This window comes from Typopeltis vanoorti, chromosome 24 (genome assembly GCF_054136105.1).
Source record: "Typopeltis vanoorti isolate ZY-2024b chromosome 24, IOZ_Tvanoo_1.0, whole genome shotgun sequence".
In the NCBI taxonomy this organism is placed as follows: domain Eukaryota; kingdom Metazoa; phylum Arthropoda; class Arachnida; order Uropygi; family Thelyphonidae; genus Typopeltis; species Typopeltis vanoorti.
This window is the reverse complement of record NC_143572.1, coordinates 63,895,501-63,920,382: the sequence shown is the minus strand read 5'-3', so window position 1 is coordinate 63,920,382 and position 24,882 is coordinate 63,895,501. Positions and strand designations below refer to the sequence as shown.

The 24,882-nt window shown below is 36.6% G+C and overlaps 1 protein-coding gene across 1 annotated transcript in view; it reads right to left on the bottom strand.

Annotated features, from left to right (window-relative positions):
- LOC150093313 (alpha-tocopherol transfer protein-like) overlaps positions 1-24,882 on the bottom strand; it is a 69,041-nt gene that overhangs the window by 39,164 nt on the left and 4,995 nt on the right. Inside the window, exons 2-3 of the mRNA XM_090413310.1 lie at positions 2,483-2,656; positions 2,034-2,193 (exon numbers count right to left, since the gene is read on the bottom strand). Of these exons, the coding sequence (XP_090269436.1) occupies positions 2,034-2,193; positions 2,483-2,651 (329 nt within the window). The 5' untranslated portion in view covers positions 2,652-2,656. The remainder of the gene's footprint in view (positions 1-2,033; positions 2,194-2,482; positions 2,657-24,882) is intronic.

Here is a 24,882-nt window from a genome sequence, read left to right as displayed (position 1 = left end):
TCCTGTCATAAATGCTGACCTCACACGGCTTTACGTTTCTTCCCTCATTCAACACATAACTTTTATTTTTACAAATAGGCTTAACATAAGCATCAGCTGACAAACATAAAGTGATTCCTTATGGAGTCTGATGCCTCTATTTTAGTTCAAAACTGTTCAAATATAATTTTGATGGAAAGTCTGAATTATGTGTTCTGCCAAGTATCTACAACATATGTTTAAGAAAACTGATAATAAATTGCCCAAATCTTTAGCTTATCTGCTCTCCAAACAACAGGTTGCAGTTTCAAATCCTGCCGGGGGTATGAATGTTTGTGATTGTCTTTAGGTGTGATGCGATTTTATTTTATTCCCTGGTGTGAGACCACTGCCCCGATTATTGGCATGTAGTGGCTTTAAAAAAAAAAAACAGAAAAAAAGAAATAACAATCCATGATTGGTCTTTGGACTTCGCAAAAAAGTAAATTGAAAAATACAATAATAATAATAATATTAATAAATAAAAAAGAATATCCTTAGCCCACCCACTGCACAAAATATACTATAGGTTTACAAATAACGTTTTGTGGGTGGGAACAACTTAAAAAAAGGACAATTATTTCGATTATTGAAATATGCAGGATTCAATTTATTTAATTTCAAGTAAACGTAGCATGAATTATATCTCAATAATACGTTATAATTTCAATAACCTTAAAATTATTTATGAATAATCATAAACCACCTAATACCAATGCTTCAGCAATCAGACACTACCATCTTCTGGAAATGAAAGATAAAAACTATGTGAAACTAAATATATACAGGGTGTTCGGGATAAATTTGACATATTTATAATTAATTATATTTTTCCGTAAGTTACATGTATTAACACACACTTCTCTTCATTTAAAAGTTTGGACCCTTCTTCATTCATATACAAGATGTCAGAAAGGATGGATAGCTGGAACCCACCTGAATCATGGAAGAGAATAACTTGTATCATGATGATTCGTGCCCGCCATCAAAATAAGGATATTACGACTGCTGCCCAATGCTCCCTGAATACAGTAAAAACAATCAGGCATGAACTAGAGACTTGCAATGGTGACTACGAGGATGTAGCAAGAAGAAAGATCCCTAGCAGACGATCTGATTGCGTTCATACAGCAGAATTCCTCGCAAATCTGCAGGAACAGGTGTTGAAGAACCCTGGCATTGGAATTCGGGCTTTGTTCGTGGAGTTGCTAACTGTAGTCAAGCCCTGGATAACAAGGGTAGCCAATGGTAGGCCGTATGTATGGCAGCAGGATTCGGCCCTTTGCCACACCTCTGGGAAAAGTCAAAAATGGTTGTCTGAAAATTTCTACGACTTCACCAGTCCAAATGTTTGGCCTCCAAACTCCCCAGACCTTAATCCCATGGATTATTTTGTATGGGGCGCAGTTGAAAAAGACACCAATCGCACTTCCAGTAATACAAAAGCCCAGTTAATGGATAAAATTAAAACAGTTTTTGCGGCCCTTCCCAGGGAGACTGTAGCATCAGCTTGTTCGAGGTTCCGAAGCAGAATTGAAGCTGTGATCGATGCTAATGGTGGTTATTTTGAGTAAATCTTGTTGATAGTATTGTAATTAACTCTGCCTGTAATGTTTTTTTGTCAATTCATTAAATTTAATAGATACAAAGAAGATTTTCTTTTTCCTTACGAAACTGTCAAATTTATCCCGAACACCCTGTATATATATATATATATATAATAACACTTGATGATGGTAAAAAAAGTTATTATTATTTTTTTTTTATATTGAAATCGGAGGAGGCTGTCACTTGTCGACAGTAGCTGAGTTAAGATTTAACAAAGATGTCAAGGTATAAGGAAGAGCGACTATGGCACACCCTCCCTCTTAATTTACCAAAATAGTATTTTATGGAAACACCTTGAAATGTCACATATATTCTCCAGCACTTTAGTACACCGGACAATAAAAAGTTATGGATGGGTAACCAAAAGTCCAAAAAAGTGAATCAATTTCTCAAAATGAGCAACTTACCCTCTAGATATGAGATCTCGGACTCCTTGTTCTTCTATGTCAAGCTGATGATAAAAGTGGGGATACCGTGTTCGTACAGTAAGATATTTGTCCAACATTTCTTTGGCTTGAGGTAGAGAAAACTTTCGCACCCGGAGAAACCGAAGCAAAAAATTGTCGTCTGTAGAAAAGATACTAATTAGCAAAATGTTTCTGTTACAAAAATTACCTAATTAATAAATTTTTAAAAAAAAAAATAAACACTTTAAAATTCAGCATTTAAACAATTGAAGAAGGAGGAAAACATTCAGTTGCATAACACTAGGCACAAAAGAAAAAATTAAAGCGGAACAAAACAAACCAGTCTTCAATGACAAAATGTTCTTCTCACTAATGTTTACCAGAGATAATAATCAAGTATTCAACTAAACATAAAAATCTTAATTATCTAACAATACTGTGTGGTATACCTAAACGACACTTGATGAAGTGTGGTTGCGTCTTTGTCCATTCTCGTATTTCTTTAATGGCATGTTCTTTTGCTTTACCATGGGCATCATAGGAATACTCCATGTCCTCGTCATCCGAGAGATACTCTTTGACATCGTAAAAATCTTCCTTCTCCTCCAGAGAACCCATAGTGGCTATTGAAGAATAAATTTAAATTTTGTAATAATCGTAAAACATCCCTTTTTGCAGATAATATATTCGTATTAAATGAGTTTTATTAGGCAATAGTAGAAACTATTCATATTTTATATACAGGGCCGGATTTAGACTTGCTGAGGCCCTAAGCTATACAAAACCCAGAGACCCCTACTGTTTTAAATTACATCAGCTAGTCTCAGAAAAATTTAAAATATATATGCCTTTATAATATATGAAAATATATTGTCTTCTAATTTCTATTAAAAAAATAATAACGTATGCGTTTACAAAATCACAGAATTAATTATATAATTAAAGGGTTTTAAAAACGACAAATAAGGCTCATAGAACAGAAAGTTTTAAATTAAAATAGGAAAATAAAAAGTAAAAATTAAATTAATATAACAACATAATTGGTAGTATATAAAAAATTAATCTTTTATTCAGGTGAAAATTTGACAGTAGATATCACATAAAATTGGGTACCCAAATAGGGGACTGGTGTCGAGGCTAGCTGGTGAAAGGACGTACTGTCGGAGAGCTCTTGAAAGATTTGTGATTTTTGTTGATTTATTAATATTCTGTTAGATTTAATTGTGTAATTTTAGTATATTATTGTAGTTTTATTAGTGTAGTTAGTGTACTAAAGTGTTTTATAACATAATCTATGTCGGGAAGTCGCCGCTAGAGGGATTCGTAGTGTGTAGTGTTCGTGAAAGCTCCAGATAAGATAAGCATTATTTTCAGTTATCGTTGATAAATTTACTTTAATAATGCGTAGTTTTGTTTGCCTTGCGTATCTTAGTGCGTCTGTTTGTGTGTTTTTGGTGTTTATAATTTGATAAAATACGTTACTAGTAAGTATGGCTTCAGTATGAAGGAAAATGGCGGCCAGTAATGATGGCTCGCCATCTTCTTTCAAGAACGGTAATGTAAAGGAGATGCTTCAGTGTACTAGCTGCGAAATGTACGCTTTACGGAGTGCGGTCAGAGTGTGATTAGATGATAATAAAGGACTGAATGTGTGTAGAAAATGTAGAGAGAATGAGGAATTGAAGTGTATATCAGATCGTGAGTGTGATATTTTTGTCAAACTTCAGAATGAAGAAAATAGGGATATGACAAGAAACGGCGAGGTTGTACCAGAAAATTGTGAGAGTGTGAATGTAGAAAGTGTGAATGATAGTATTAATGGTTTTACAGAGAATAAAAAAGATGAGATAGATGCAATGAGCGAGATCATGTTGTTGAATGGTGCAATACAAAGGGCAAAACAACAGCTAGAGCGTATGAGCAAAAGTCGACTGAATGGACCAACCAATAATAAAAAGTATGACAGGAAAAATAGGTGTATGAGTGTGAACATGAACAAAATGAAGGATAGAGTGCTGTATGGAGACTCGTTAGTAAGAGGTGTGTTAGTAGAGGATTTCACAAAATCGTACCAACCTGGTGCGACCATAAAGGATGTAACTGAGTCTATTAGAGAACAAAAGGAAAGGGTGAAAGAAAGGATTGTTGTGGCAGGTACAAATGATTTGAAAGGAGATAAAATGGAAATGATAGAAGACCTGAATGAATTGTTTGAGGTAGCAAAAGAAAAGAGTGAGAGAGTTAGAATGATTAGTCTTTTGCCACGGTATGACAGTGAAATGTTTAAAAGGAGGGCCATAATTGCGAATGATTTTATGCGTGGGTTATGTATGACGAGTGGTGTGTAATTTGTGGATGTGTGGAGTGAGTTCGATGCGCAAAAGGATCTACAGGGTGTTCGGGATAAATTTGACATATTTATAATTAATTATATTTTTCCGTAAGTTACATGTATTAACACACACTTCTCTTCATTTAAAAGTTTGGACCCTTCTTCATTCATATACAAGATGTCAGAAAGGATGGATAGCTGGAACCCACCTGAATCATGGAAGAGAATAACTTGTATCATGATGATTCGTGCCCGCCATCAAAATAAGGATATTACGACTGCTGCCCAATGCTCCCTGAATACAGTAAAAACAATCAGGCATGAACTAGAGACTTGCAATGGTGACTACGAGGATGTAGCAAGAAGAAAGATCCCTAGCAGACGATCTGATTGCGTTCGTACAGCAGAATTCCTCGCAAATCTGCAGGAACAGGTGTTGAAGAACCCTGGCATTGGAATTCGGGCTTTGTTCGTGGAGTTGCTAACTGTAGTCAAGCCCTGGATAACAAGGGTAGCCAATGGTAGGCCGTATGTATGGCAGCAGGATTCGGCCCCTTGCCACACCTCTGGGAAAAGTCAAAAATGGTTGTCTGAAAATTTCTACGACTTCACCAGTCCAAATGTTTGGCCTCCAAACTCCCCAGACCTTAACCCCATGGATTATTTTGTATGGGGCGCAGTTGAAAAAGACACCAATCGCACTTCCAGTAATACAAAAGCCCAGTTAATGGATAAAATTAAAACAGTTTTTGCGGCCCTTCCCAGGGAGACTGTAGCATCAGCTTGTTCGAGGTTCCGAAGCAGAATTGAAGCTGTGATCGATGTTAATGGTAGTTATTTTGGGTAAATCTTGTTGATAGTATTGTAATTAACTCTGCCTGTAATGTTTTTTTGTCAATTCATTAAATTTAATAGATACAAAGAAGATTTTCTTTTTCCTTACGAAACTGTCAAATTTATCCCGAACACCCTGTATATAAGATGGATGGCTTGCATTTGAATGGTTACGGTGTAAGGAGACTTGAGAAAGTGTTGCTGAATGTAATGGATGAGCAAATTCAGGGAAACTAGATTTATTAAGGAGGGGATAGATATACAGTCCTTAGGGAGGCAGTTGAATGTATGAATGAATATAATATGTCCGAGCGAATAAGGACAACAAATCAGAGTGGGATAGTTAATATAAGGCGTCAAGGTAGGGTTGGGGCTAATGGGGGTCTTAAATTCATGTACACTAATGCTAGGAGTATTAGGAACAAGAAGGAAGAGTTTTTGACCATGGTTGGCACTTCCAGACCACAGGTTATTGGTATTAGTGAATCATGGCTGACTGTAGATGATATAACTAGTGGGATTCTCCTAGAACTTCTATTCTCCTTTGCTGTAGCCAAGGAGAATAGAAGTTGAATAGCAGGATAGAGAAAAGAGCACATTTGAGGCCATTTGGTGTGAGATTGCAGCTAGCAGAACTAAATATACAATTGTGTGCTGCTATAGACCAGGTGATGGAAAAGATGGTGGTGACAGTATTCACAAGCAAATAGAAAAAATGAGTGGAAGGAGGGTAATTATTATGGTTGATTTCAACTATGGTCGCATTGATTGGAGTGAGGAGAGGATACACGGGAGGAAGGAATTGGATTTTATGCGGTTATTAAGGGATAACTATCTGCGACAGCATGTAATGGAAAATACTAGGGGTCAGAGAGTGCTTGACCTAGTAATTACATCTGAGGATTTGGCTATAACAAATATGACCACATTCCCACCAATTGGTGAGAGTGATCATAGGGTCTTGACATGGGAGGTGGCTAAAGGTGTGGAATTTTCAATTAAGACAGGTTACATGTGGAATTATCGGGCTGGAGAGTATGACAAGCTTAGGAGTTTGATTGGTTCAGTGCATGGCATGTACAACTGCAAGGACTAGAAGTTGATAGTGCATGGGAGGCAGTTAAGAAGTGTTTGCATGAAGCAATGGCTGACTGTATACCTAGAGTCCGAATAATAAATCAACTAGGGGTTAAATGGATGAATAACACCATTAAGCTTGAGCTGCAAAAAAAGAAACAACTATGTAGGGAATTTAAGGAGAAAGGTGACCGGCAGGCACATGAACGGTATAAAGCGCAGGCCGGAAGGGTAGCGAGTATGGTAAGAAAAGCAAAAAAGGATTACGAAAGAACATTGGCCATGCAGGCTAAAGAGAATCCTAAACAGTTTTTTAGATATGTAGCAAATAAAAGGGAAAATGTACATGGCAGAATGATTTTAAAGAATGCCGATGGTAGTGAGGTAACTGAATCAGTTGATATAGTTGAGTTACTGAGTGAGCACTTTGCAAGTATATATCATCCAGGTGGTGACATTGCAGAAACGAATAAACCAGTAGATTATACAAGAATTAAGATGAATGAATCGGAGCTGAGTAGTCTATTGCATAACCTCAATGTCAATACATCCATGGGATTGGATGGTATACCAGCTCATGTTGTACGAGAAGCAGCTAAAGAATTGTCAGTACCCTTGACCATTTTGTTTAATTTGAGTCTCGGGTCTGGGTTAGTCCCAAGGGGGTGGAAAGAGGGGAAAATAGTTTCACTGCATAAAGGTGGTTCCAAGACTGCTGTTGTAAATTACCAACCGATTAGCATATCAGGAATCATTGTCAAGGTCTTAGAGAAATTAGTCAAGAAAAGAATACAGGATTGGATAGATGAAAATGGGATATTGTATGGGGGACAACATGGTTTTGTGAAGGGTAGATCGTGCCTCAGTAACCTGCTCACGTTTTATAACACAGTGACGGCTAAACTGGATAGGGGTAATGGGTTTACAGTAATACTACTGGACCTTGCCAAGGCTTTTGATAGGATACCACATAGAACCCTAATCAGTAAACTGGAGCAGATGGGGATAGATATAGGGTTGGTGATATGGATAGGAGGGTGGTTGAAGGAGAGATACCAGAGAGTGGTTCATGCAGGAGTGGAGTCTAAAAGACGGCTTGTGACTAGTGGTGTGCCGCAGGGCTCTGTTCTTGGACCAATGCTTTCCAATTTGTTTATCAATGATATAGGAAAGGATTTGAGAGGAAGTGTTCACTTGTTTGCTGATAATGCAAAGTTGGGTAGAGCAATTGTGAGTGCACAGGATGTCAAAATTTTACTGGATAGTTTGGAGGACTGGGCTAGGAAAAATGGATGTCAATTTAATGTAGCAAAGTGTAAGGTTATGTTATGCACTTTGGGGTGAAAAGAATATCAGCAGTATATCGCATTGGTGGAACCGTACTCCAGGAGATTGATGAGGCCAGGGATTTGGGAGTGTTGGTGGATAGGGAATTGAAGTTTAGGATGCACATTGCAAAAGTGACTAAATCAGCTCATCAAATCACTTGGCTTCTGAAAAATACTTTAACATGCAGAGACAAACAAGTTGTTGTTTCTCTGTATCGAGCCTTGATAAGATCCCATCTGGACTACTGTGCCCAGTTATGGGCACCAGGGTTTCTTCATTTCAGGATCCAGAGACGAGTGACCAAGATGATAGAAGGTCTGTGGAATGAACCTTATGAGAATAGGTTGAAGATTTGTGGGTTGCAGAGATTGGATGATAGGCGAAGGAGGGGGTGATATGATTGAAACATTCAAATTACTGAAGGGTTTCTATAAGATTGATCCAGAAGATATTTTTTTTTTTTTAAATATGACTGGTGGTAGGAGGACTAGGGGCCATGCATGGAAGCTGGGCAAGAGCGTGGTTGACAAGGGAGTTAGAGCTAGGTTTTTTACTTGGAGAGTGGTGAATGAGTGGAATAAGCTTCCAGAGTCTGTTGTGGGTGCTGCGACCATGAATGAGTTCAAGGCAAGGTATGATAGATACTGTGTCAATGATGAATAGTTGTTCTTGATATGATGTCAGGGCCTCCCTTGATGAGCCTGTTGACTCCTTGGAGTTGCCTGGAACAATAATAATAATATTATTATTATTATGGACAACTCCAGGAAGTCCCCAAATCATGTTCATCACAACTATTCGACATTCATACAGTATCTATCATACCTCATCTTAAACTCATTCACTGTCACATCATCCACCACAGACTCTGGCAGCCCATTTCACTCATTCACCACTCTAAAAGTAAAGAACCCAGCTCTAACACCCTTATTAACCACACTTTTGCCCAGCTTCCATGGATGTCCCCTAGTCCTCCCACAACCAGCCCTGTTCTCAAAAATATCTTCTGAATTAATTTTATAGAAACCCTTCAGTAATTTGAATGTCTCAATCATATCTCCCCTCCTCCACCTATCAACCAATTTTTGCAACCCCAAATCCTCAACCTGTTCTCATAAGGTTTATTCCACAGACCTGCTATCATCTTGGTCACTCGCCACTGTATCCTCTCAACCTCCTTCCCATCAAGAAGAAACCTATGTGACCAAATCTGGGGACAGTAGTAGAGATGGGGGCTTATCAAGGCTCGATACAGAGGAACAATAACATGCTTGTCTCTGCTTTTTCAATCTATTCTTCAGCAACCAAGTGATTTGATGAACTGATTTGGCCACTTTTGCAATGTGTCCCCTAAACTTCAACTCCTTATCCACCAACATTCCCAAATCCCTGGCCTCATCAATTTCCTGGAGTATAGTTCCACCAATGTAGTAAACTGCTGCTAATCTTTTCACCCCAAAATGTATAACCTTACATTTTGCCACATTAAATTGACATCCATTCTCCTTAGCCCAGACCTTCAATCTATCCAAATCATCCTGCGAAATTTTGACATCATGTGCATTCATTATTGCCCTACCCAACTTTGCATCATCTGCAAACAAATGAACTGTTCCTCTCATATCCTTTCCTATATCATTAATGAACAAATTAAACAGCAGTGGTCCAAGAACAGATCCTTGTGGCACACCACTAGTCACAGGCTGTCTTGTGGACTCTACTCCTGAATAAGCCACTCTCTGATATCTCTCCATCAATCACCTTCCTATCCATCTCACCAACCCTATATCCATCCCCATATGTTGCATTTTACTGATTAGAATTCCATGTGGTATCCTGTCAAAGGCCTTAGCAAGGTCCTGTAGAATCACTGTAAACCCATACCCCTATCCAGTTCAGCCGTCACTGTGTTATAATACGTGAGCAAGTTACTGAGGCATGACCTACCCTTCACAAAACCATTCTGTCCCCGATACAGTATCCCATTTTCATCTATCCAATCTTGTATTTTCCTCTTGACTATTTTCTCCAAGACCTTGATAACAATTCCTGTTATGCTGATTGGCCGGTAATTTTCAACAGCAGCCTTGAAACCACCTTTATGCAGCAGAACTATTTTCCCCTCTTTCCGCCCCATTGGGACTGACCCAGACCCGAGGCTCAAATTAAGCAAAATGGTCTAGGGCACTGGCGTACGACACAAGCTGGTATACCATCCAATCCCACAGATGTATTGACATTGAGGTTCTGTAATAGACTATTTACCTCTACTTCATTCGTCACAATTCCAGTATAAGCTGTTGGTTCTTCCATTCCTGCAATGTCACCACCTGGATGATATACTCTTGCAAAGTGCTCGCTCAGTAATTCCACTATATCGACTGATTCGGTTACCTCCCTACCCTCAGCATTTTTTAAAATCATTCTGCCATGAACATTTTTCCTTTTACTTGCAACATATTGGTAAAACTGTTTGGGATTCTCTTTTCATAATCCCAAACAGTTTTACCAATTTTCTTTCATAATCCGCTTTTGCTTTTCTTACCACCCTTGTTACCTTCCTGGCTTGAGCTTTATACTGTTCCTGCACCTGCTGGTCACCTTTCTCCTTAAATTCCCTCCACAATTGTTTCTTTTTTTGCAGCTCAAGCTTAATAGTGTTATTCATCCATTTAACTCCTACTTGATTTATTATTCGGATTCTTGGTATACAGTCAGCTATTGTCTCCTGGAAACATTTCTTAACCACCTCCCATGCACAATCAACATCCAGCCCTTGCAGTTTTACATGCCATGGCGCTGAGCCAAGCACACTCCTAAGCATGTCATACTTACCAGTCCGGTAATTCCACATGTACCCTGTCTTAATTGTAAATTCCACTCCTTTAGCCACCCCCCAAGTCATGACCTTATGATCACTCTCACCAATTGGTGGCAACATGGTCATGTTCGTTACAGCCACATTCTCAGATGCAATTACTAGGTCAAGCACTCTCTGCCCCCCCCCCTAGTATTTTCCACTACATGCTGTCGCAGATAGTTGTCCCTTAATAACCTCATAAAATCCAATTCCTTCCTCCCATGTGCTCTCTCCTCCTTCCAGTCAACGTTACCATAATTGAAATCACCCATAATAATTACCCTCCTTCCACTCATTTCTTTTATATGCCTATGCATACTATCCCCACCATCTATTCGATCACCTGGTCTATAGCAGCACCCAATTGTATATTTTGTTCTGCTAGACTCTTATCTCATCTCACACCAAATAGCCTCAAATGTGCTCTTTTCTATCCTGCAGTTCAACTTCTATACTTCTTGGCTGCAACTCATCAGCTATCATCAATAACACTCCCCCCCCCCTTAATAAATCTAATTTCCCTGAGTCTGTACATCCACTTCCACTTCATTCATCAACACTTTTTCAAGCCTCCGTACACCAAATCCATTGAAATGTAACCCATCCATCTTATATAAAGCCTTTCGCCTATCGAACTCACTCACTCATTATATACATATATATATATAAATTAATATTCAAAATATGGAGTGGATAAATTGTTATAATACAACAATATTTAATAGAAATAATTATATTATATAATCCTCTAAAAGGCTCTAAGATATAACTTAAAACATTTTCTTTCTTGATTTCCCAAAAGCAAAATCATTAATTATGTCATCGAAAGATATGCTACATAACTTATCACTTTCTACACATGATGCTAAGTGCAGACAATATTTCTTGAGACATAGTTGCTCTCAGTTCATTTTTTATTCTCTTTAGCTGTGAAAATGATCTTTCTCCTGAACAATTTGTTACCATTAAACACAGGAATATTCATAATATTGCTTCCACATTAGGGAAAACTAACTCAATCTTGTCTTGAAAAATGATTTGATACAAATCTTTGTGTTGAAAATGTTCTTTTTCAGGATAATTCTGCTTGACTTACGCATGGAAGTGCCTCAGTTCACTCGTGAGATTACTATCAACATCATGCGGATACGCTTTTATTAACGTATCTACTGCTTTTCGTAGCTGTACTTCTGAAACTTCTTAATCAACTAAAAATGAAAATTTATTTACAACATAATTGTAGACTGTTGCTTTTCTCTTTAAATTTGCCTCAAGGATGTCTATGATATGAATGAAGGATTTCACTCGAAATTTGTCTCTTGGAGAAAGCTGTTCATTAACATCAGGTACAGCTCCATCATTGCCTTGTTTGTTTCTCATCCTCTTTCTTTTTACTGTAGACTTATACTCATATGTAGACCCATTGACCAATATCACTGAGTTTCGTGAATTTTTTTGTTTCAACTGTAGATGTCAGTTCTCCAACAGCAGCAATGCTCACACTGAGATCAGTTACAATATTTCCATCAGCTGAGATTCCAGACTCTATGATCTCAGAGACAATAGGCTGTTGTTTTGGAATTGGCTGCTCTCCCTGGATCTGTGGATCACCTTTCGTTGCTGCGGTGAAATATATATCAAGTTTTGTTGCTTTTTTGAATTCGTCTTCAAGCTGCTGCTGCTGCTTTCTTTTTCTTTTCTGGTATCCATGGTTGGAAATGGAATAGCAGAAGTAAATGCTAGAAAATAAAAGATTACAAACATTTTCTAAATAATGATTTTAAAATTAATTAAAAATCATTTAGGTATTAAAGATAAAAATTTTAATTAATACGTTTTTGAGAGGGAAAAAACTTCTTTTGTTATATTTTGTATATTTAAAATTATTTTGAAATTATCATCGTGATATGTCTGACTTCATTTGAGAGATTTTTCTACGAATATTGTTTTATCAATTTTTTTATATATTTTTTTTTTATTTGAGGCCCCGGCAGATTGCGAGGCCCTAAGCTGTAGCTTTTTTAGCTTATACGTAAATCCAGCACTGGTTATATAATATCAATCATGTTAGGATTTTAATCACCATACATATTGTAAAATCTCATTTCAGGTTGTAAAGTTTGCCAGAATCACAAAGTTGCGATCCAAATTATTTCGTTGGTTTTCTTACCAAAGATTTCAGCGTCTCAAAAAAAAACTGGGAAGTCTTGAAGATATTAGAGATAATGATCATATCAACATTATTTTCTTGGTTAAAAATTCATTGTCTATCACACGTGCCCTTCAGACAGGAGAAAACGTAACATTTGACTTCATTTGGGAGTGTTCCTTGGTTAGAGTGTTAGAAAAGCATATTCCCTACCGGAGTGGAGAAAAAATAAGATCACAAATGTTTACTTTATAAGTAAGCGCTAATAAAGTAACAAACTAATGAACGCGATGTAAAAAAATACTTCTTGAGAAAAAAAAAGTTGCGTAATATGATGCAACTCCGTATCTCTGAGTACGGTCCATACAGTGGTTGGCCTTCGTGTTTGAAGGATTGCATGTAGATCTCTATGTTTGGAGAGCAGGTTGTATTTAATGAAAATCCCAAAAAGTTACTATGTAGAGAGGATAAAGGTTATATGATCCCATTCCCTACTATAGACAACAAACTAAGAACAATTACACAAGCAACTACAGGCCTCCAATATGCAGGGTAGTGGACTTAATAATAACAGTCCACTGCCCAAGGAACTCATCTTCTGCCTAAAACTTTCACAAATATCCACAGTGGAATTTAAACAAATAATATGTTGGTCGGAGAATGAATATGCTGCTGGGCAAACAAGGCTTGATAGTTTATATTCTGCATCTTTATTCTTTTGGTTCGTCCTCATTTTATACTATGGACTAATCACTTTATCGTACGAAGAACCCTTGAAAAGATACACACTCAAGTATATTTCAATGGCCCATGACTCGATTTTGATGAACGAAGTGTTATTATTTGGCAATTTGAAATCAACCAATAAAAAAAGCTCTAATTTTATAACACACTAGTATAAGTAATAGAGATGAGCTAAGGATTAGATAATCTGGAAACTATTTAACATGTTTATGCCGGTCTTCTTATTTCGAGCTGGTCAGCACGAAACACATCCTGGAGTGAACGTGCTAGACTGGAGGCCTTCAATAAACAATGTAGAATTCCCTGTTTGCTAACTGAGAACTCTGGTGATAAACTTCACTTAACATACTTTCATAAATTATCCATAGCACTGGGGATTCAAATCCACAGCTAGTTGGGCAGGTGAAAAGCTCAATTTCAACCTGTGGAAAAGAGGATTCAAAGAATTGGGGGGGGGGGGGGTTTAGTAGTAAATAGAAGTTGAAGTTTAGAGGGCATATTGCAAAAGTAGACTGGGTAAATCACAGGATTACTTGCTTATTGAAGAACACACTAACAAGCAAAGATAATGGAGTTATCATTCCTCTTTATAAAGCCTTGCGACCGTATCTAGATTACTGTGCTCAGGTGTGGTCACCTGGGTTTCTTGAGGACGAAGAAGTGGTGGAGAGGATTCAGATGCGAGTGACCAGTGGTGAGTGGTCTGTGGAATGCTCCCTATAAGGATAGATTGAGGGTGTGTGGATTGCAGAATTTGATTGATGAGAAGATATGATAGAAACATTTAACTTACTTAAAGGATTTTATATGTGATGCAGGGGAAATGTTTCAGCAATTGACTAGAGGGGCAGAACAAGAGGTTAACCCTGGAAGTTGGGTAACAATGTGGTTAGCAACGGCGTAAGGACTAGATTTTTTGCTTGTAGAGTGATGAATGAATAGAATGGGTTGCCTGAGCCAGTTGTGTTTTGTCTGCTAATGGTTTCAAGGTGAGGTATGATAGATATTGAGTTGATAGTTTGGGTCTCCCACGATGAGTCTTAGGATTCCGTGGAAGTTCCCGTGCAATAATAATAATAAATATTAAATTTATATGATCGCATATTTTTATATTAGTATAAAGCTTTTCTAGAGTTTACCATAATAGTTGACAAGAGTAAATTATTTTTCTTAACCTTTCTTAATCTGGATTGTGAAATGGAACGTTGGTTGTTCACATGATGTATGAATATCTGTGGTAGCATTTCTGCTCCATGCTGTCTGAAGAGAAAAATGTCCGTGTGTAAGACAAAAGTTGGCTGTATGTATTGCTTATCTTCAAATAATTCGTGTAAAAATGTTAAAAAAATTAGCAAGGAAACACGAGGCCAATTTTACCCAAATCCTTAAAGGTAAAGCAATACACGGAGTCGACCTTGGTCTTAAATATTGGATATTTAACACGAACGACATATTCTTGTATGGAAACATGGAGTTAAAATACTATAGATAACCTTACATCATACGTCATGTAAAGGGACAAGGTCTATAAGGTGCTCGTGATGCCAACAATGAGCCATTGAACAACCTAGAACAAAAACTATTAACATAAACTAATAATAAAAACAGCCTGATTTGTTTATCTTCTTCGTACAGCAATGTGGTTCTGACTAGCATATTAAGTTGAATGGTTTTTGAACATAACTGACACATCTGATAAAAGATGTAAAGAAGTATCTGAAATGCCATGTAACAAAATTCAAATATTTATTATACTCTACTATATTTTATTCCATTCCATATTATATTATACTATATTCTACTCAACAATTGAAGGAACTTTTCTGGATCTGTTCCGGGCCATTTTGGAGATAGCTGATTCTTTGACACAAGCAAATACAGATTTTATCTCAGAAGAAACTCGAGTTTTAAATCTAACAACTAAAAATCGACGTCCACAGTAGAAAACGTGATCATACATGCAAATAATAGGATAGTTACGATTGGTAACACGAGATGGCAGCAGGTGTTGCTGTATCCTGATGTCATCTATTCTAGTTAGGACGAACGTAGTTCATCCTAACTTGAAATGGTATATTCAGATAAGAATTGAGACACCACACATTTTTACTGAGAAGGATTGGTATGCAAATCAGGGAAATCTGATGTGAAAAGGATCAACCAGGAGCTGACTTGCTAGGATTCATGAGAGAAGTAGGACAGTAGTTAAAGAGCAATTGCATACAAAGTAAAGATGAACCATAGCTATCAGAATTATTGGTGTAAAGAGCATCGTGACTGGTTCGTAAAACTTGGTCAGCACATATATATATATATATATATATATATATATATATTTTATATATATATATATATATATTTTTATATATATATATATATATATATATATATATATATATTTTATATATATATATATATATATATATATATTTTATATATATATATATATATATATATATATATATATTTTATATATATATATAAATATATATATATATTTTATATATATATATATATATATATATCAAGTTTAGCCTTGTGATAGATATTATGAGCACGTTTAAAAAAAAAATATATATATATTTTATATATATATATAAATATATATATATTATGTTTTTAATGTATAATTTTCTATAAATAATTTATAACTTTTTACCCATATTTACAATGTGAAACAGTATTGGCGATGTACTGAATGTCCTGTTTTCTGCCAGAGCTTTCGTGGATTTTATTATTATAGTCGAAGGAGGCTGGAACGAGTATAAGTAAGACGAGGTATTTCAACCTTTCTTTGGTTCATTTCGGAAAAATAATAACTTCCCAAGTGATTACTTTCTCCAATTTCTGCAAATATTATATGGCTGTATTTAAAAATCGTATCAAAAATTTAAATTACCCGTGTCTCACTCGAGTATTTGCCGATGATAATCTAATCTCACTACGAAACGTAAACCCTCCGTGCTTCTCACATAAACGCTGCGCGTGAAGCACAGTTGTTGTTCATTTGACCTTTATGCTTTCCATATTTAAAATCATATTAATTGATAATTAAAGTACTGTGTTTAAAATTATCCTGCAATTAATTGCATTGAATCAATTAAGATGAGCGCTGATGCGCTATGTACCCTTAAAATTGTCATACATCAATAAAAATGCAATCATACGGTCTGATTAATTTTGTAGCGCAGGTTGCATAAGCCACATGACAGCACATCCAACCTAAATGGGCACGCCACGACACTGATATATATTTATATATATCAATATAAAGGCATTTGACATTCAGGCAGTGTCTCAGACTTAACAGTGAAACAAAAGAAAACAACCTTGCGTACACACACACACACACACACACAGTGAAATCTCTCACTCCCTCTTACATCCAGTCGCATGACTATACAGTAATCCCTCGATTAATGCGCCCCCGATTAGTGCGTCATTTTTTTTCGATACCCAAATTCGATTAGTGCGCCTCTAAAATTCGATTAGTACGCCTCTAAAATTCGATTAGTGCGCCTATATACATCTCAAAAATAAATCTTACAGATTTTAAACATTTCGATCTATACATTTTTATGCCTAACTATTTTAAAAAATCACTCACCAGAATGAAATAATTTAGTTACCGATTTAAACCATTTTACAAAGTTATTTTTAATGGCATACTACACTACTTCCATGTACACTATGTATACTGTGTTCCAAATTTTTACCGCCAAAATTTATGTCGTCTGCTATAGTACGTCCACAGATTCGAGATCCTTCGACACTTCTGCGCATGTCACAAAAAGGAGAATCCATTCCAATAATAGGGTTATCAATCCGTCTTGTGGGATGAGTTTGTTTATTATTACACGTCGGAAATTAACTTCTCTTTTATGATCATTACAATTTTTAAAGTGGTAACTATTTTGCTTGTATAACAGTCGGGAAATTTTATCTATAAAGCAGGTGATTTTGCGTGTTGGCAACCAATTCGTACGTCCTTCATTTCTTTCTCCCCTTCAATGATAATGTCCATAATTAAATCTCATTCTGAAGAATTGAGTGATTCTGACCTACTAAATTTAGATGCACAGCGGGAAGATCCCGAAGAATATGAAGAAAATTTAACCACTGATAGTCAACCAAAAGAGATTTCACAGAAACAATTTGAAAATATTTTTCGTACAATCGAAGTTTTTAAGCAGCAATGCTTAGAGGCTGACCCTGATGAAGAGAAGCAGTAAAATTTGCAGAAGAGTAGACGAGGCAACAGGGCCATACCGTCGGTTGTATGAAAAAAAGAAACAAAATGCCCGACAAACTACGTTAGCTCAATTCTTTATTAAGTAGAATAATAAAATTTATATTCTGAATATGTTTATTTGTCGTTCAGCGTCATGGTTTTCTTTTAACTAGGTCCTGAGACATACCTTAATTTTTTTATAAAAAAAATAAGGTTCAAAAAAGAAATTTGAGGAACGAATCATACTGTTTCCCATAGGTTATTATGTAATATATATATATTCGATTAGTGCGTTTTCGATTAATGCGCTTGTTTTAAAGAACGCATTAGGCGCATTAATCGAGGGATTACTGTATTGTCATGCATTTGAGTCATAACTTAGAAGCTCTAAATTATGGCTTAGCATTGCATTCCTCAAAATAAGAAATGGAACTGATAAGAGAGTTTATATCCCATTGCTCCACTGTTCAATTCGAAATCTTTCCAGTAAATATGAAATATTCACTCCAAGCATTTCGGTAAATCTCAACAGAATAAAGGAAGTCCATTGTTGGTTAGCGTGCATTTAACCAGATACTTCCTCCAGCTAGGAAGTGTCTGGTTAAATGCGCCATCTAGCAGGAACCCACCAGGAAACGTTGTCAGGAGCCGGTTTCCAAAACTCACTGATCCTCCCATTCGACCTGGTTTTTACGAAACACAATGGTTACTCCCCCCTTCCACGCACACTCTATTCAACTCACCGACATGCATTATCAATGTAAACTTTGACCTGTCCTTTTTTTCTCAATGATCCACCCATACACTCCTCAATATTTGGTCTGATGATGGAAAACAGATATACCATTGTGTAGAAAAGAAACTCTCTTGGCAGTATTACATCTTTATTTTCATATATATTTATATAATTTAACTTTTCATTTTTATTTTATTTGTTCTGGTGGATGTAGTGTATAGATTTTATAGATTACGAAGAATATTTCTTTAAGTGGTTGAGACAGATAAAATTTGATATTTTCTTTATATGAAAAAAAATTATTTAAATATTGTTCTTTTCTTCTTATCATGATAGTCCATCCTGTCTGTCCAAAATAATGCGCTTCACATAGAAGATGTTACGATCTCCCATAAAGATGACCGTCTGGCTACTCTGAGTAGCAGATACCTAATCGAGTAGTTTGTATACTCTTCTAATTTTTTTTAACGTTTTAAGAAGATACTTAAGTTTATCTATTTATGCTTTTCATAAAAGGCTGGGGAAATGGTGTGGTGTATACGCTATGTCGAAATATTGAGACAGTCCTGTTTTTTTGTTTTTTTTAATGGATCATACTGATATGATATTTTTATCGTCACATATGGCAGGAATACACACATACTACTGCGATTTAAGATAAAAGATATATCTCTATATATCGATGTGTATGTATATACCTAGAAGAACATGCGGACTTCAAAAGCGGTTTTGTCATAGGAAGCCATATTAGTAACCTACCCGTTCATGACACTGCTAGAAGATGATTATCCAGAAATGAACTGTAGGACCATATTATTAGATGATGAAAAAAAAGGATATCTCAGCCAAGAAATGCACAGGAAGACCTGGAGAGCTAACAGTAGCAAGCAACCGAAGGGTGCTTGGAAACTGGTATAGAGCATCTCGGAAGTCCGATGCGGAAATAATCAAGCACGACCTCTATGGATGATTCCAGTAGTGCTAAGCTACTAAAGAATTTCGCAGTCCTGAATTTAAGGAAGGGCAACTGTACATAAACCATACATCAACTATGGCTATCAAGCAGAGAGTTAAACTCACGTAAACAACACCGTGACTGGTCGTGCAGAGGTAGAAGACCGTAATATACATATTATCCCCCTTTTTAGATAATTTATAACTTCCTATTTTACGGAACAGATGTATCTCTCTTATAACACGACAGTGCACCATGCTATGCTGCAGGCGATATTGGAAGAGTGGAGAGCGTTAAGGAGGATCAAAAGAAGGTCAGCATGCTATAGAAGCGTGAAAGTTGTGTCTCTGTAATGCAGTGCTGTTCGATATCTAATTTTAGCATTGTACGTAAGCCATTAGTGATAGATTTTTTTGTTTTGTTTTTTGTTGCTGTACCCTCTAGCAGACGTTTTCTTGGAATGTGGTGAAGACAGCCTGTAGTTCCAAAGATCTCACAAAATAGGCAAGGACGCTGGGATCCCACAAAGTTCAGTTCGCTTACCGACCCTCTTCCTTCTGTATATCAATGACCTACTTCAGTTGACCTCCAACCCAATACACAGTTTTGCAGATGACAGCACATTACACTCCTCCCTTTCATTTGACAAACCCTACTCTACACAATTCACAGAACATCAACCACCACTGCCTTTAACTCTGACCTCCAAGCCATCCTCCAGTGGGCTCAGATGATCTCGTCAACTTCAACGCTAGTAAAACCCAGTTCTGTTCTTGTCGCTCACAAAAAAGAACTATTTTCCACAAGTATTGTTTTTAATAACACTCAAAATCCCCAGACAAGATGAGATTTCTCTTCTTGAAATAACCCTGACATCAAGACTCTCCTGGCATAAACACATGACAACCCACGCATCCTCAGCTTCCAAAACACTAGGATTTCTCTTTCGCTCAAGACATTGCTTCACCTCTAAACAGCTGTTATCCTTATAACAAATCACAAATCTCCCTAGCTATCGAATACTGTTCTCACATTTAGAGTGGGGCTCCTAAAAGCTCCCTCCAAAATGCTTGACTCAATACACAGGAGAGCAATTAGATTGATTAATGATCCATCTGTTACCAACTCACCCCCCCCCCCCCACACACACACATTTGCACAGATATTTGGTTTCTTCAGTATACGTATTCTGTAAATTTTCCATAGAAAATGTTCATCTGAAATAGCATCAATAATTCCCCTACCTAGTACTAAGCCAATTGGAACACGTACAGCTGCGCCCAACATCCTTTCACAGTACACCTCGAAACCCACAGAACAAGTTTTCCTTCTCCTTCATCCTATTACTGCAGCTGTGGAACAGTCTTCCTCCTGACGTATTTTCCAAGGAATACAATATATAGGCTTTTAAATCAAACGTAAACAAATTTCTCCTTTCCCAACCCACTACCCATATACGGCGGTACTAACGTACTATAGGTTGATCAGCCAACCTCTCGTATATGGGCCCAACGTATAAAAAAAAAAAAAAAAAAAAAAAAAAAAAACAGCGAAAACAATTAACTGAACAAAGCTATATCATTCTAATAAAACTCTACCAGCGATATTTCACAAAACTACTTTCTGCAAATATTAGAAAAAAATATTAATAATTTTCATCATTTATATCTAACCTTGGAACCGATATACAGCAATATTACATTAAATTTCGGCAAATATGTTCAACTTGAGAGCCTCCGTAGCTCAGTTAGTACAGACGAATCGTCGTAAGTCGAGGACTACCTGTACTGCGTATATCTGCTTAAAGGTTTCTAATTCAGTGGCCGGTACGTGCAGTACATCAATAAAAATTAATTTAACCATATGTTGCACATTATGAATGTGGTATGTATTTACATATCAACTAGAAGTCTCTGATCAATAGCGCATAACTTATTACTGGCGGCGCTAAAAGTAAGCCTAAACATAATTTCTGTACATAGCATTGCTTCAATAATTATTATGAATAGAAAGTCTTCTTCACGGGAAATCTGTCGATGTGAAGCGCATTATTTTGGACAGACAGGAAGAAGAAAATAACAATATCTGAATAAAATTTATATAAGCACATGCTCGCGAGCGCACATCAGGGTATTTCTGCCATTTTACACATAGTCGTTCTTTCAATAACTATGTATACTATACTGAGTCATTATTTCATTATCTGTGATATCATGCCTAGCTAAAATAATAATAATAATAATAATAATAATAATAATAATAATAAACATCTTTTCTAGGCCATCAATAATAATTAGACTTTCTCCTGATACTTCTACACTGATTTCTTTTGGCAGGGGGGGGGGGCAGTGGCGTAGCTAGAGCCTTTGCCGCCCGGGGCGACCCTGAGTTTGCCGCCCCTCTCAATACACGCCAAAAATACTTCAAAAAATCAAAACAACGTATAGGGAAATAAATTAAAATACTGTGTTTGTTTTTTTTAAGTAAAACTTTAATTTTCAACATTCTAAAATGTTATTTTTCTTGCTTTGTTAGCAAAATCGTCGATGACATTGTCGAAGTCTATTTCATAGTAATGTAGATACTTCTTAATCAGTTTTATTTAGAAAAACTCCTCTCACAAATAGCAATTGTGAGGAAAATTCGCTGTAGTATTACAATATTTGGAACTGAGTTCTCGAGACTGTATTTAAGAATTAACTGCAAAAGTTCAAAAAGGATGAAAGTGCCACCCAGAGCGGACCGCCCCCTCTAGCTACGCCTCTGGGAAGGTGGGAATAGAAGGTAGCGAAGGACTAATATTTTACTCGTAGTTTGATTGCTTGTTTATTTCTGGTATGAGAAAGCAACCAGTCTCATGAATTTAAAAACAGAAGGGTTTTCTATGTCATCCCAAGCAGCTTCTGCTGAATGAAAACGACTTCGTATCCTTGTATAAGAATGCTCAATAAGATTTCTATCATTTTAAGGTCACTTTTCCTCTCTAAGGGTTTACCACTTTTCCTTAAGGAAAAATCCTATTCGCAAATTGTTCCTTTAAGGTGAGGATGGGGAAAACAGCATTAAACAGTATTAGACATTTTTTTCCTTCTTTGTTTTCTAATGAAGAAAGGAAACCAATTTTGTCATCGATTTATTTCCTATTCTGTATACAACAAAAACAGGAAAAAAGTATCTGGCTTAGTCCACGTGAATGAGTCTGGGAAGTCACGCGACCATATCACTGACAATGAAGGAAAAGTGAACCTTTTATTAGATAGTTTAATACGGAATCATATTGGCACAGCAATATATTTTGAAAATGATGATTAATAAAATTCAAGTTAAATGCGTGCATATTTTATAGCACTGTGTATATACAGGGTGGCCATAAAATAACTTTCCCTCTTTGGAGGCATCTGTAGCTAAAACCAATAAACGGAATGAGACCAAATTTTATATTGAGACTTTTGAAGGCATGGGGGAGATGATTTCCGAGAAAAAAAACATTTAGTACCAAAAGTCGTCGATAGGGGAAATTTTGGCACTGGCGGAGCCAAAAACAAGCGGATAATTACATTAAAGGCAGATAAAAAGGAATAATAACATTTCGATGGTGCAAGCGACAGACGCGTCACTCATTCCAGATGGATATGTGGCGCGTTACAATGATAATAATAATAATAATAATTAAACTAAAACAACAACTTGCGAGAGACACATAAATTAATGTAGTGATTGAACTCACAAGAAATAATGTTTTATTCATTAGAATCATGGTCCCCCTGGACCACATAATGATTTTCAATGTGCTGATCTTTCTTGTGTACAATAAATTGCATCCGGTGTGCGACATGCTCTACAGCTGAGAGAAAGAAGTCAGATTGGATGTTCATAACAGCCCATTTTATGTTCTCTTTCAAGACATGCAAGTTGGGAACGCCAACTTGCATGTCTTGAAATGTTGCCATTGGAAAACAACTTAACAAGTTAAGCACGCTGAGGCAAGGAGGATGCATATTAAACACAATTCGTCAGTCATTCGAATAACTGCCTGAACGTTCCCAATCCCTTTTTAAGTGGAATTGGTGGCGCTGCTGTCACGTACGCACAGTAAAATTTGCATAATCCTTTTTACCTGCGTTTCTGCAAATATTTAACTGCTTTCGGTTCCGCTAGTGCCAAAAATTTCCTCCTATCAGCGACTTTTGGTACTTTTTTTTTTTTTTTTTTTGCGGAATTCATCTCCCCATGACTTCAAAATTCTCAGTATAAAATTTGGTCTCATTCCGTTTATTGGTTTTAGCTACAGATGCCTCCAAAGAGGGAAAGTTATTTTGTGGCCACCCTGTATGTGAAACACGCTAATACTGACATAACTATGAGGGAATGAGTAGGATAGTTTCCCCAGGTTTAGGGGAGGTTGTGTCATTTTGTTAACATTATCTTGTTAACATTATTTGTGTTGTCAATTGGCTGTGAATTTTAAGGGAGGAGATTAAAAAATTTAAAGCTCCCCCAAAAATAAATGCGGAGGAAGAACAAACACAATTAAAAGACCTAATGCATTGGCTCAAAAGACTTAGTTATTTCAGTCGTAATTGAAACTTGACAACCCTAGAAATGAACAATCTTCATTCAGTCCCAAGAGTTGGGTAACAAAAGCTAATCCTCACATTGGTTCATAGTACAAGACCTTATACTGCGGTATCCTGGACTATACTATCAGGAATCGTGCTATTTTATCAGCTAGGCTTTACAAATTTCAGTAGGACATCACCTTTGTCACAAGTACGGATGTTCGAACACTTCAACTGAAGTTAGTAGAGTGGTATTGATGAAATGGCTGGATACCACAGAACCCAGAAAAAGGATTTTACGAGGAACGATGTATATATGTATATAAGATTTCGATCAACAGGCAACTTTTGAAATATACAGCAGACATAAATTCCTGCAAATTCCTCACTATAATGAAAACATTTGTTTTATCATCTGAAAACTATTTTTTTTACGTTTCATAGTTAAATGTATTGTAAAACACACACATGAAGAGACTTTCAATATCAATTAACGGTAAATTAAAATTAACTACTTCGTATAATAGTCCAATAAAGTAGCTCAAATACAAAGCAATTTCATAAAATCCAAAAAGGTACCCGGAAATCAATCCTAGACTTCTCCCTCCCTCCCTCCACTACACACCCGCACGTTCCTTATTATCTGTCTATTAATGTCAACCAGTAATGATTGCGTTACTATCTACAAGTAAGTTTTGTGCACCGAAATAATTAGCATCTTTTCTTTGCTTTTGATAAGATGTCTTTGGTGCAGTTTAACAACGAACCAGCACTTCCCTTAACCAAGTTATCTTATGGGGAGTTCTAAAATTTATTCGCTGACCCCAATTTAGGGTTCTTTAGTGCCCGATAAATCAGCTTAACCCATTCCAAAAGTGAAGGAACCCTACATGCCTTATAAGCACAGCTTCTGTACTTTGCGGCACACACGAACACACTTCCTGGGACATTCTTTCCTAAGCGATTAAATAATTCTTGCATCAAAATCGTAAATAAGGCCAGTAACCAGCTGGTTACAACGAGACTTGCAACTAGTGTTTCCA